The sequence below is a fragment of the Pelmatolapia mariae genome, linkage group LG10_11 (genome assembly GCF_036321145.2).
Source record: "Pelmatolapia mariae isolate MD_Pm_ZW linkage group LG10_11, Pm_UMD_F_2, whole genome shotgun sequence".
Taxonomy (NCBI): Eukaryota; Metazoa; Chordata; class Actinopteri; order Cichliformes; family Cichlidae; genus Pelmatolapia; species Pelmatolapia mariae.
This window is the reverse complement of record NC_086236.1, coordinates 23629985-23643775: the sequence shown is the minus strand read 5'-3', so window position 1 is coordinate 23643775 and position 13791 is coordinate 23629985. Positions and strand designations below refer to the sequence as shown.

General features: G+C 39.7%; 1 protein-coding gene across 2 annotated transcripts; it reads left to right on the top strand.

Annotated features, from left to right (window-relative positions):
• The first annotated feature begins 1532 nt into the window (after nt 1–1532).
• Nucleotides 1533–10716, top strand: rtn2b (reticulon 2b). Of its 2 annotated transcripts, none has more exons than XM_063486832.1 (7): nt 1533–2233; nt 8307–8514; nt 8627–8765; nt 9095–9164; nt 9837–9883; nt 10054–10112; nt 10236–10716. In XM_063486832.1, exons 1-7 carry the CDS (start codon nt 2221–2223, stop codon nt 10336–10338), a joined length of 639 nt encoding a protein of 212 aa, XP_063342902.1. In that variant the 5' UTR covers nt 1533–2220; the 3' UTR covers nt 10339–10716. The 2 variants fall into 2 exon arrangements, with proteins under 2 accessions (XP_063342902.1, XP_063342903.1); XM_063486833.1 differs by lacking the exon at nt 1533–2233 and adding an exon at nt 6924–7225.
• The last annotated feature ends 3075 nt before the right edge of the window (nt 10717–13791 follow it).

Here is a 13791-nt window from a genome sequence, read left to right as displayed (position 1 = left end):
ACATCTTTCCTAATCTCAACCTTTGATCGGTCGGGATTATAGGCTTGTGGATTACAGTACTGTCGGACACGCAGCACAAAGTGTGAGATGGTTTGAAGAAGACACACAGAGGTTGGAGGTTGATCCTGTTAAACTGATCGTATATCGTCCTTATCTTTTTGTTTATTAAACACAGTAATATTACATACACTTCAAACCACAGGTGTTTTTTCCTGAAATCAAAGCTGCGTTCATTCTTTAGGCGGGAGATAGACTGTATTTTTTTTTTTGTATTTGCAATATCTGCTCAGTAATAAAGTGTTTGGCTTGTGGACATCAAGTTAATGTGGATCTAACTCTTATTTTTTCTGATGTTATTTAGAAACTGAAACTGTTTAAACTGTCAGAAAATTCCTGCATTTTATAATCACAGAGGCAGAAATATGAGTGTCTTTGCCATTTAAACTGCAATTTTTATCTTCATGATTAATCACCATAACAGGACGTACAGCTGTTTTTGTTTGGCCCCGTTCCCCAAACAACAGCTTACATCTGTGCAGTGAACAAGGATGACATCACCACTCTGTAATTCTCCACATTACTCTGACTTGGGTACAGATATTAGTAAAGCTGCAATCAGACAAGAAGGGAGGGATTTTTGCTTTTTTTAAACACCTAATAAGTCATGATGGTGTAAAAAACCACTTGTCAAAGTGATACACACAATAAAAATAAACATCTTAGTTTGTTTTGTCACCACCTGCCAAGAAGAGGCAGAATAGATGTGTTAGATGTGCCTCAGCTTGATCAACAGTTTTTATCTCTCCATCCTTTTTTTCATGCTAATGTCAGATTTTCACTGCAGAGTTCTCGTTTTCGCTAACAATATTGCCATTGTGCTTGAAATGTAATAATAATGCTACCTGTCCAATTCATTCTGCCAGAGGCCTCTTCCTGTTAAAAGGGAGGTTTTCCTTCCCACTGTCGCCTTCTGTCCACTCATAGGGGAACGTCTGATCATTAGGGTTTTCGCTCTGATGCTGTTGGGTCTTTACTTTACAGTATAAAGCACGTTGAGGTGACTGCTGTTGTGATTTGGAGTTATACTATATGAATAAATCTGAACTGGATTTATGATCAGTGTAGAATCACCAGTTAATCTAACATACATGCCATTGATCTGCTTAAATGGCTCTCTGGAGTAACTGTAGAGAGCCATACAAGCACAGGAAAAACATGCTAATGCCACTCAGAAGGGTCCAGCAAGAATCCTTTTGATATGAAGCCACAGTGTTAACCACTGCACCACTATGCCGCCAGGCTTTATTCTGTGTTTTGGCACTTTTTTTGGCTAGCTAATTACACTCAAAAGACAACTGTACTGATAGGACACATCAGTACAGCCCTCTACAACCATAAATAAATAAAGCATACAAAAAAAAGTACATACTTTTATTTTCACATGTGTATTAGACAATATTAATTAGCAATATATCTGTTGTTGAATAACAGTTATATAACACCCTTAATTCATACTAAATACAGTACAGCAAACATCATGGCTTTTTTAAATACAAATGTTAGTATAGCTCCCTTTTATAGTATACATCTGAGCCTGTGCTTTTCTAACATGGGTTTCCTCTTTTATAAGGTTGTTCTTATGTTATCTTTAGAGCTTTAAAGGTGTGAGTGAAAGTGTTAAATATACAGATGGAGAGGCGAGTTTGGCTCCGTGCTTTGGTCTGACACACTGAAGGTGTCATGAGGGACATTTGTGCAGAGTGAATAATAAATCTATAGAGAAACTCATCTTTCTTGCTTATCTGTAAAACATGGCAAGGGAAGTACTGCAGTGACTGTATGTATTCAGCTTGATGTCAGTGCTGTAGTACGCAGCTTTTGGCATTAGCTTCTTGCTAACATTAGTTGTTTTCTTATCAGTTTGGATTCATGATCATTTTACGTTAAAAAAACTGTCATGGTCTGTCGTGCATGGAAAGGCCTCTGTGTGCAAATCAGCCACCAACTGGTTGAGGAAGCATTAGCCTCTACAAGCTGTGGGGCATGTACATGCTCAAGTCTCAGGTTCCCAATTTGAGTGTGTGAATCCAATACAGGATAAAATTAGGCCAGCCGGGCCTTATATTGCTGACGGAGCTGGGGTGGCCAAAAAAAGCCTGGAGTGCAATCCAACGGTGGAAGCACAAGAAAGAGAGGAGAGCAAGCAGGACCGCCGCTGAAATGGCCACCAAACGTAAGGAAATCAATATTGACAGCTTTAAGTAAAGTGAAGGAGAGCAGACGGGGTCAGAGTGCAGCTGTCAGGTGGAGAAGAAGGGAATTTATTTACTTTCCCTCTGCTGTGCAGGTGTGAATGCAGGCAGGATGGCATGTTAAACACTGAATCCAGTGTGTCTTTCATTTGGTCGACAGATGGGCTGAATGGGATTGAGCTAAATGAGAGCCCACTGCTGACTGAATGTAGTTTGTTTTATTTGTAAAGCTTTAAATTGTTATAGGATATAAGAAATGCTGTCTTGTCAGGGCTGTTTTCCTTCATATAACACGTAATTCCTGTTACTAGGATTAGAATGAGAGGGCGTACTTGTGCCCCGCTTTGAAGTGATTTCACTGGCGTGACAGCATTAATGTTTCTTGTTTTATAAATGAATAAGAATACATCTACTTTTATAATTCTCAGGAAACCCAACTATGAAAACCAGCAATACTCTGCTGCTTTTAAATCATCTGTTGAGTTGTGTCAAGCTGTTTGTTTTAATCATAAAATGATCTTAAATTTTTTGCTGCAGTTAGGATGCTCATGTAATGTTGGTGGGTAAGGATCTCGTGTCTAATATAAGGATTTATGATTTACATTCAGACATGTACAGATCCCATTAAAAACAGCATTCATTCAGAAAGATTTTCTCCTTTAATAAAGGAGCATGGCATGGCATGAAACGAGGTGCGGGTGTCCTTCATTTTCTGTAAAATTGTTTTGTCATTTCTCTTCATTACCCTTTTCTCTTTCTTATCCACACTTTAAATAACCACATGTCCATTTTTCAAACACCCATTGGCTGTGGTCGTTGTGGTAGAAAGAATTTTAGATGACTTTTATGAGACCGTGTGAAAAAGTCTTAGTCTCTATTTATGGCTCAAAACAGTTCAAATATCCACAGTGGGACTTATCAGACCGAAAAAAGGGGGACTATGATACAGCAACTCTGTTTAAATTTAGTTTAAACATTCACTGTACTAGCAAAAGTAGCACATGGCATCTTTTGTATACCTCATATGTTTTAAAATCCAAATGAATTAATTTTTATTTACACAGCACCAAATCACAACAACAGCCTCAGGGTGCTTTATATTGTAAGGTAACCCTAATGTAACCCTGCAGTAATACCAAGAAAACAGAGAAAACCCCAACAATCATATAGCCCCGGTGAGCAAGCGCTTTGACAACAGTGGGAAGAAAGAAACTCCCTTTTAACAGGAAGAAACCTCCAGCAGAGCCAGGCTCAGGGAGGGGGAGCGATCTGCTGCGACTGGAGGAAGACAGGACAAAAGACATGCTGTGGAAGAGAGCCAGAGATTAACAATAAGTAATGATTAAATGCAGAGAGATGTATAAACAGAAAGTGAGTGAGAGAACGAGAAATACTGAATGCATCATGGGAATCCACCAGCAGACTACACCTACTGCAGCATAACTAAGGAGGATTCAGGTTCACCTGATCCAGCCCTGACTGTGTGCTTTAGCAAAAAGGAAAGTTTTAAGCCCAATCTTCAAAGTGGAGATGGCGTCTGTCTCTCATTCTACTTCTAAATACTGTAGGAACCACAAGCAAGCACACAGTCTGAGAGCTAATGGGGTGATACGGCCTGATTATTCAAGACCTTGTATTTCATTTTTATTTCATTTCAATTTTATTTATATAGCGCCAAATCACAACAACAGTTGCCTCAAGGCGCTTTATATTGTACAGTAGATCATACAATAACAGATACAGAGAGAAACCCAACAATCATATGACCCCCTATGAGCAAGCACTTTGGCGACAGTGGGAAGGAAAAACTCCCTTTTAACAGGAAGAAACCTCCGGCAGAACCAGGCTCAGGGAGGGGCGGGGCCATCTGCTGCGACCGGATGGGGTGAGAGAAGAAAGACAGGATAGAAGAAATGCTGTGGAAGAGAGACAGAGGTTAATAACAGATATGATTCAATGCAGAGAGGTCTATTAACACATAGTGAGTGAGAGAGGTGACTGGAAAGGAAAAACTCAATGCATCATGGGAATCCCCCGGCAGCCTACGTCTATTGCAGCATAACTAAGGGTGGATTCACGGTCACCTGGTCCAGCCCTAACTATATGCTTTAGCAAAAAGGAAAGTTTTAAGCCTAATCTTAAAAGTAGAGATAGTGTCTGTCTCCTGAATCCAAACTGGAAGCTAGTTCCACAGAAGAGGGGCCTGAAAACTGAAGGCTCTCCCTCCAGTTCTACTTTTAAATACTCTAGGAACAACAAGTAGGCCTGCAGTGCGAGAGCGAAGTGCTCTAATAGGGTGATATGGTACTACAAGGTCATTAAGATAAGATGGGGCCTGATTATTTAAGACCTTGTATGTGAGGAGCAGGATTTTGAATTCAATTCTGGATTTAACAGGGAGCCAGTGAAGGGAAGCCAATAGTGGAGAAATCTGCTCTCTCTTTCTAGTCCCTGTCAGGTCTCTTTCTGCAGCATTTTGGATTAATTGAAGGCTTTTCAGGGCGTTTTTAGGACTTCCTGATAATAATGAATTACAGTAGTCCAGCCTGGAAGTAATAAATGCATGAACTAGTTTTTCAGCATCACTCTGAGACAGGATATTTCTAATTTTAGAGATGTTGTGCAAATGGAAGAAAGCAGTCTTACATATTTGTTTAATATGTGCATTGAAGGACATGTCCTGGTCAAAAATGACTCCAAGGTTCCTCACAGTGTTACTGGAGGCCAAGGTAATGCCATCCAGAGTAAGAATCTGGTTAGATACCATATTTCTAAGATTTTCAGGGCCGAGTACAATAACCTCAGTTTTATCTGAATTAAGAAACAGAAAGTTAGCGGCCATCCAGATCTTTATGTCTTTAAGACATTCCTGCAGTTTAACTAATTGGTGTGTGTTATCTGGCTTCATGGACAGATAGAGTTGGGTGTCATCTGCATAGCAGTGAAAATGTAAACTATGTGTTCTAATGATACTGCCAAGGGGAAGCATGTATAATGTAAACAGAATTGGTCCTAGCACTGAACCCTGTGGAACACCATAATTGACCATAGAGTGTGAAGAGGACTCTCCATTTACATGCACAAATTGGAGTCTATTAGATAGATATGATACAAACCACTGCAGCGCAGTACCTGTAGTACCTACAGCATGCTCCAGTCTCTCTAATAGGATATTATGGTCAACAGTATTGAACGCTAAACTGAGGTCTAGCAGGACAAGCACAGAGATGAGTCCACTGTCAGAGGCCATAAGAAGATCATTTGTAACCTTCACTAAAACTGTTTCTGTGCTGTGATGTGCTCTGAAACCTGACTGACACTCTTCAAATAATGTTAATGTTAATGTTAAAGGGATGGTTAGCTTAACAGTGCTCTGACTTTTTGTCAGTCAGGCTACACCAATGAAGAGAAACCTAGGGCTGTTCTTATGTTCTTCAATCAGTGATGAACAGTAAGGTTTTCTAGCTTTACGAAGGGCTTTTTTTTATTTTAATTTTTTTTTTTTTTTTTTTTTTTTTTACAAAGCAGCAGTATTTTTCCAGGCTAAATGACAATCTTCTAAATTACTGAGATCCTATTTATTCTCCAGCTTTGGAGTTATCTGCTTTAATTGCATATTTGATTTGAGAGTTATAGTAGGAAGTCTTTTTCAGAGGAGCTACAATATCCAGAGTCCTACACAGTGAAGAAGTAAAATTATCAACAACATAACTGACCTCTGTGGGATTAAAATAAGTAGAGATAGACAAGTTCTTTTCCTGGGTCTTTCAGTACTTTCCTCATTTTGAAATACTTACTGCATCATTGCTAGTTTTATCTCCACTGCAGTTTTATTGACTTCTCTACACCCTTCTGCCATGTTGCCACTCTTGGTAACCCTGCTTCACAGTCAGGTCATGAAGTATAAGGAACATTAGCCTGTACCTAATCTAAGCTTAACAACTTCCCATTTCAGTTGCATATTCACTCAGACATACCCCGCTCTCTGTGCATCACTCATTTACTGTGTTGGGACTAACGCGTTATTAAGTAACGCATTACAGTAACTACGTTATTATTGTAGTAACGAGCACGGTAACTAGTTATTATGCCAAAATCAGGAACGCGTTAATCGTTACTGGGATTTAGATAGGCTCGTTATTCGTTACTTCGTGTGGTGGCTATCACGGAGCTTCCACAGATTCAGTAACATTAGCAAGTGGTGGAGGCCAGCAGGTGGATGAGGGTCCGAGTGTCAGGTGAACTGAACTTCAGGTAAGAAGTTATGACCTGCAGTCTATCTGGGTCAGATATAAACCAAGTTTAGGTGTAGTTTATTTTCGTTGTGCTGACTTTTTACAGTCAGTTACAATAACTCATACTGCATACTAGCTAGTATGACGGAGTTTCTATACAGCTGGGTGGGTGCTGTGTTACTGATGTTAAACTTTATTTTGTTCATAAGGTTAATTATTAGAGTTGCCAACCATCCCGTAAAAAACGGAATCGTTCCGTATTCAGAGCAAAAATATTACGCATTTCGTAATATTTTCGTTTTGTATTGAGGTGAAAAGGAACACAGTTTGTCCCGGACTTCAGCTAGAATGAAAAAGACACAAAGCTGGATTTATTCTGCGACTTTACGCTGTCAGCTGCCTCTTCTTCTCTCATTCTCTCCCCCTCCCTCTCCCGTTTCTACTTCAGTCATGAAATTGATCAATGATCAGCTGATCGGCTTTTCTCTCTTGTTTGTTTATCGCCCACTTCGCGCCAGAAAGAAGAAACCAGTGGATGTAGCGCTAAACAACAGCAGCACGTTTAAGCTTGATCAGCTGTTGTTAGAATTTATTTAATATTAATTTCTAGTATCAGCTGAAGTTTGCTGGAGCCACAGCTGTAAAAGCTGCTGGTCATATCGGTTTGGTTATCTGGTGAGAGGGAAACATGCAGATGAAACCAGGAGATGTCCTTACTGAATCATCAGAGCTGAACAGGTGATGGAGAAACAGGTTTACCTTTTAGGTGACATGAATGAGTTGAAGGGAAGTTATGAACTGTTTCTGAGAGACAAATAACACCAGGATCTTTTTTTTTACGTAGCTGACAGCTGGTAACTGTGCAGGGGCGGGTCTAGCAAAGTGTTGCCAGGGGGCCAGTTAGGGCATTAACAGGGAAAGGGGGGCACAAAGAAGTACTTTTCTTTCGTATTCTCATTTAAAATGTCTAGCTTTTAAAAAGTAATTATCTGAATCTTACAACAAATGATTGATAGATTGATACATATATACCATCAAAACTGTGTACATCACTGTCACAACAGTGTTTGTTTTCAGTCAGTGCGCCGCAGGGTGGCTGTGGCTACAATGTAGCTTGCCATCACCAGTGTGTGAATGTGTGTGTGAATGGGTGGATGACTGGATGTGTAAAGCGCTTTGGGGTCCTTAGGGACTTGTAAAGCGCTATACAAATACAGGCCATTTACCATTTGTTTTCATTCAAAGGCTTTCTGATTTTTCCTATAATGGCAGGCCGGTCAGTCAAAATGCCCGGGCCGATTTTTTTGTCCCAGTCCAGCCCTGTATGCAGCTCATCTGCAGTCTTGTGTTACCTACATCTTCCTATTCAGAAGGCAGAATTTCCAAGTACAATCGAAAGCACCATGACTGCAGTTTTCGTGTTGGATGTAAAAAGCGCACATGACGCTGTGACGTAGGCTAGAATCATGGCGGCGGTCAATGACGGTCCAGGCGTGGGATTTCTCTCATGGAAATATGCACATTATCTTTTCCTTTCTATTGGTAGGTGGCACAGTGCACTTCTGGCAAGTAAGCAAGCTAGAAGACTGGCAATCTTGCTGGGTATCCAGTTATGGAAGCAACACATTAACAAGAGAATTCTGAGTAAAAGCAAAGTTACTTTCCCTAGTAACTAGTTACTTTGAAAGTAATGAGTAACTTGAAGTAACTGAGTTACTTTTGATAGCAGTAACTAGTAATGTAACTAAGTTACTATTTTAAAGTAACTTACCCAACACTGCTCATTTAAGATGATGTCTTGTGCTTAATTGCTTTGCAGTTGTGGATCTGGTGTACTGGCGCCACATGTGGAGGACTGGTGTGGTGTTTACAGGGCTGGTAATCGGTCTGGCCAGCTTGTTCCAGCTTAGTGCCGTCACTGTGGTCTCCAACGTCTTTCTGGGTGTCATGTGCATCACCTTCCCCCTCCGTTTTTATTATAAGCTCCTGGAGCTCCTGCGCTGGAACCCCGGGGTTCACCCCTTTCAGTGAGTCCATCAGTGTTCACACACAGGTTTTTCTTTTCCAGCTAAAAATGCTGCTCCTCTGCTTTCTGGAAGCATGTTGCACTTTCTCACAAATGTGTTATCCTGTGCTTAGGTCATGTCTGGATTACGACAGCTCTCTGACAAATAAGGAGACGGTGATGCTGGTGGAGGAGATGGTGCTGCTGATCGCATTTGCTGTCACAGAAATCAAACGGCTCATTTTCATTGAAAACATATTTGACTCTATTAAGGTATGAGTGTGATGGTAAAGCAATAGTATAGCCAAGATTAAAAGACTCTTTGACTTTGGTGCCACCTGGTGGCAGCTACACACCACACACGCTCGTGTGGGGCTCTGAGCAGCTGTACTGTTTTAATCCAGGCTATATTGCTTAAAAGCAGCTAAAAATTAAACAGAGCCAACATGCAGTGTTAATTTTCTCATGGGATCAAGACTACATTCAGCAGCTTTAAATCTCAGTGAGACGTATTAAAGCAGCATCATTCACAAATCAAATTACAGTTAATAAACTAAACTATTAAACTGTTCAGTAATCTTTTTATGTGCTCTTTCTCTCAGTTTGTTGTGCTTCTGTATCTGCTGACCTATGTTGGTATCCAAACTAACGGACTGACCCTGGTAATAAGTGGTAAGTTGCACCCGGTGCATACTTATGCTTTGTGCTAACACACGTATCTAATTTCCTCCATGTCTCTTTCCTCCACCTACATATATTAAGCTCCCAGCACCTTCAAATGTGTCTTCCTGTTTGTAAGACTCATGAGTGTTTGTGATCTATCATCTCAGTAGTTAAAGTGTGACTGGGTTTAGGCAGAAAAAAGCACTCTGCACATGATGGTTAAGATTTAAGGAATAACTTTTACTGCAAACCTCAAGTTCCTTTTGAAGTCATGCTTCCATCAGTCGCCTCAGATGACTGGTTTGCACCAATTATTTAAATAGGAGAATGTTTTCATTAGAACCATTTAGATTATTTTTGTGCAAAGCTAAAGTGACATAAAGCCCAGGAGGTAGAGTGGGTCATCTACTGATTGGAAGGTTGGTAGATTGATCCTTGGCTCTTCAACACTGCATATTAAAGCATGCTTGAGCATGATACTGAGCCCTGAGCTGCCTCTGATGCTTCCACTGAAGTGTGTGTGTGAATGTTAGACAAAGCTCTCAAAAACAAAGAAAGTGGAGCCTAAATGTGTGTGTGAATGGATGAATGTGGCTGGTAGTAGAAAGTGTTCTGAGTGCTCAGCTAGAGTGCTCTAAAAGTAGCAGTCCAGTCATTTACATGAATAATTTGTCTGTCCAGCTGTGATCGCTGTTTTCTCCCTTCCTTTGCTGTACAAAAAGCAGCAGGTGAGTTTATTTTATGTTAAAAAAATTTTTTCAATGAAAATGATTCAGCAAAGTTGATTAATAGTTAAAACCAAACAAAACAGAAACATATCTTAGTATAAATCGCATGTAATTCTATGTAAGATGCAGAAATTGCTGGTTTGCACTGACCTGTGATATTTTGGTGACAGGTGCGGATAAGAAGGATTGCTAGAGCCGTCAGAGCTTTTCTAAAGAGAGTCAAAAGCCTGTAAGTGAGCTACCCATTTATGTGATATTGCTTTCTGTTCTTGGTCATGTCATGCTAGCAAAATTGTAGCTTTTTCTTCAGTGCTGGTATTTTCTTCATTGTGATGCCCCCGTTTTGTTGTAGGTTCTCCAGTGTGTACGATTCGGCGGGGCCCCCTCCAGCCCCTGCACCAAAACCTGCAATTTCAGCTGTGAATGTGCCCAAACAGAAAGCCAAGTCAAAGTAACTGTGTTGGTCACGTATTGAAAACACCCAGCATTTGGGATTTGGGGAAAGACTGGAAGGGCACATCCTCTGGGGGGCGGCTGGAGGGGCTGCTCGTTTCCACTTCTCCACCATGATGTTTGTTTATGGGAGCAAGATATAATTGATCCTGACAGCTTAAACAAAGCTGCCATTCACTGAAGGAGAGAGAGGATGAGGAGGTGTATGAGGAGGGGAATTTTATTTACTGTGATGCTCTCTGTGGGCAGCGTCTAATAGAACCAGTTCACACAGTCATACTCTTCGAGTGGGCTATGGATGGCACAGAACATCACAGCTTTTTTTTTCTTTAATAACAAGTGTATTTTTACATAACTAGTCCGCTGTGTTCCTGTCAAACTGTGGAAGTATTTATAATGAAGCCCTGCAGCATTATTGCTGCTTTTATTATGAAGCATCATTCATTGTTAGCTTCATAGAATAAAAAGACATGAACATCGCCTGCTATTAATCAGCATTAATAGTGTTGCACTTGCTAATTCGAGGAAAAAGCTTGGTAAGCAGCCAGCCCTACAACCTTTAAAAGACTTACATGAGAAATAATGAGAGTGTTCTCCTTTAATCTTAGTGCTAATCACTTTTAATTAGAAACAAACAGTGACCTCATATTGTGGGGAAAGCAGTTTGCTAATAAAAAAAAGTACAACTCTTAACAAGTGGGAGGAATATTGACTGTTGTAGTAAATGCAGTTCATTTTGATTGATCAAAACACAAAAAGGCACTTTCTAGATAACATCTTAGACTGTATACAAAAGATAGACATAGCAACCATGAAATCACCCAATGTTTTAAAAAAAATTGCCATGGTTTTTTAAACCACACGACATGAGTGTGGGACGGTTTTCGTTGTGTAACTGGGTGACACCACACGCTCCCTGGCTAACAACTTGTCAATCAAATGGTAAAGCATTCCTTGCTTTATTGTCCTTCTGGACACTAATGTGGGTAATAATTTACAAAATAAACTTGATGTTGTATTTAATAAGGCTAAAAGTAGTGACTGGGCCAATCAACTCTCTGTACTGAGGTCACAGAGAAAAGGAAGCTGAGGAGCATTTTCCCATAAACTTCTGTACAATATGATGACTTTTTGCAATCAGTGGTGTCGCCCCCTGCTGGTACTTAGAAAGAAATGCTATGCTCTAACCATTTAGAAGCTGGTTTACAGTGCAAAGATAAAAAAACAAAACAACAAACAGATGTCTATTTACAGACAGGACTTGCATTAGTTTCCAAATAACACAGCAGCCTTTTTGCTCTGAAATACTAGTTAAAAATAATTAGAACTAATCACAATTAATTAAGCTTCTGTATCTTAATACAGTGGAACCCCCACTTACGAAATTAATTCGTCTTTCGTAAGTCGAAGCACCCATCGCGCCTTTTGAGTGAACGATAGGCTATAGGCTAATTGCTAACTGCAACAACAATACGTCGTTCAAGTGGAACAGCGAAGCGCAAGTACGAAAGCCAAGGGGGTTACATGATTCGGAAGGCATTGTGGGCATTGTAGGTATTCTGGGCTCAGCCATTCAGAGCCAGCGGATTTCGTTACGCGGGCATTTTGCCGTAACACGGGCAGAAATATTGCCGTTAGGTGCCTTCGTAACTTGAATTTTTCGTTAAATGGGGTATTCGTAAGTCGGGGTTCCACTGTACAACTAAACCGTCACTGTTGTTATTAGGAATATGCCTAGTGTATTAGGTGGTGAGTGGTAAGAGTAAACCATGGAGTGGTTAATAAAATCCCTTTATAAAGTGTTGAAATGAGTGTTTTCACCACCACCATCTTGGTGTTTAGAAATGTACTGTAAGAACATTGGTTGGGGTCAGATTGTGAAATTAATACTCATTGGCTAACGACTTATCAGTCACAAGTTGTTATCCAGTGAGAATACCACGGGTAATTCTGTTTTAGACATTTTAAATGACTAAAATTTACAAAATGGACTACGTTATCTTCGGTTTGAACATTCAAAGAAATACATGTCTAAGGCACTTCTACACTGGCTTCACTTTTCTAACCTGGAATCTGTGTCCATTATTATTAATTTGTTGTCTGCAAAACAAAACAACGAGGCCCAAAAGGCTCTCCAAAGCTACAGAGCCGGGTGATCTTACATTATTAGCATGTGATTCGCTGTGCATATAAATATGAGTACAGTGCTGTGTAGAGTAATTTAGTATTATGGCTGTATTCACTAATTTTCCATTGTTTTGAGTTACGACTTACTAAGCCATCACTAACTAGCTAATCAATTATCAGATGTCCATAACTGCAGGAACCAGATGCTTAAACTGCTTTCAGGGAACATTTGAGGAAGCCATTAAATCCCAGTTATAGTCAAATTTGGTGCAGTTTCAGGAATTTCATGGAATTATCAGCACTGATGGCAAAATAGTGGACTTTAATTTCATTCTTTCCCCCCAAAATAATCAATATATCCCCACAGCATTACAGTTTGTGAAGTATAAAACATGCTTTTTACACTTTTACCACTCTTATCTAGAAGTAGTTGCTACCACATGCTGTAAACATAGAAATTAGGTGACTTTGTACAAACATGAGCACAGAAAACAACATGACATGTGGGCGAATGGGAAAGAAGAGTTTGGGCGAACTCTTTCTTTATTGTAGCAACCACCTGCCAAGCCTGAGCCAGTAGTCAGCAGTGTCGTTTAAGCCTCTAACGCTCAGTGTTTTAGACCATAAAAAAGAAGATGCTGCTCATACTAATGTGTCTTAATGAGCGTATAAAACTCATGTTGGATAGTTATGCTTTTATTTACCCAGAATATTCTGTCAATTTATTTTCAAAAGTCTTATTTTTAGAAAGAGCAGTTTTTCTAATCTTCAACCATATTTACCCACCTCTGCAATATACAGAGAACAGTAAAACATGGATATTCTAAACAAAAACTGTTGATTGCATAAATGATGCATTAGTGCAATATCAGAATTAGTGTAGTATCAGTGGTACTGCGCACTTTGGGTGTGAAATTAGCAGACTTTTTTCTCTTATTCACTGTAATAACAACTATCAGTATAAACACATGGTCTTAAATAACAGCTGCCTAAAGTCAGGCATCATCTGCTAGCCCATGTTTTAGGTCTACTCTATATTTATAATGGATTCTTTTTTTTTTTTTTTATTGTGATGTTCTATTGTAATTTTGCTCCCAAATAAAATCTTGTTTACTACAAATAAAGACGAGTTTCCTCTGTGCCTTCACAAACAGTAACATGCAAAACTCTTGAGCTCAACCCCTCATTTATTTGTTTAAGTAAGTATACATGAAAATACAGTATATAAGGCAAAAACAGTTTGTACAATTCCATTGAACGTGAAAGTCAATATTTGGTAAGACCAACTTTATTCAGTATCGATCAGTCCAAGAGACCTGTTGCAGCTG

Excerpts from the sequence above, each read along its gene's own strand:
- rtn2b (XM_063486832.1), top strand. Across the intron at positions 8,766-9,094 it reads ACATATTTGACTCTATTAAG|TTTGTTGTGCTTCTGTATCT; the intron begins GTATGAGTGTGA and ends TCTTTCTCTCAG. Across the intron at positions 9,165-9,836 it reads ACTGACCCTGGTAATAAGTG|CTGTGATCGCTGTTTTCTCC; the intron begins GTAAGTTGCACC and ends TTGTCTGTCCAG.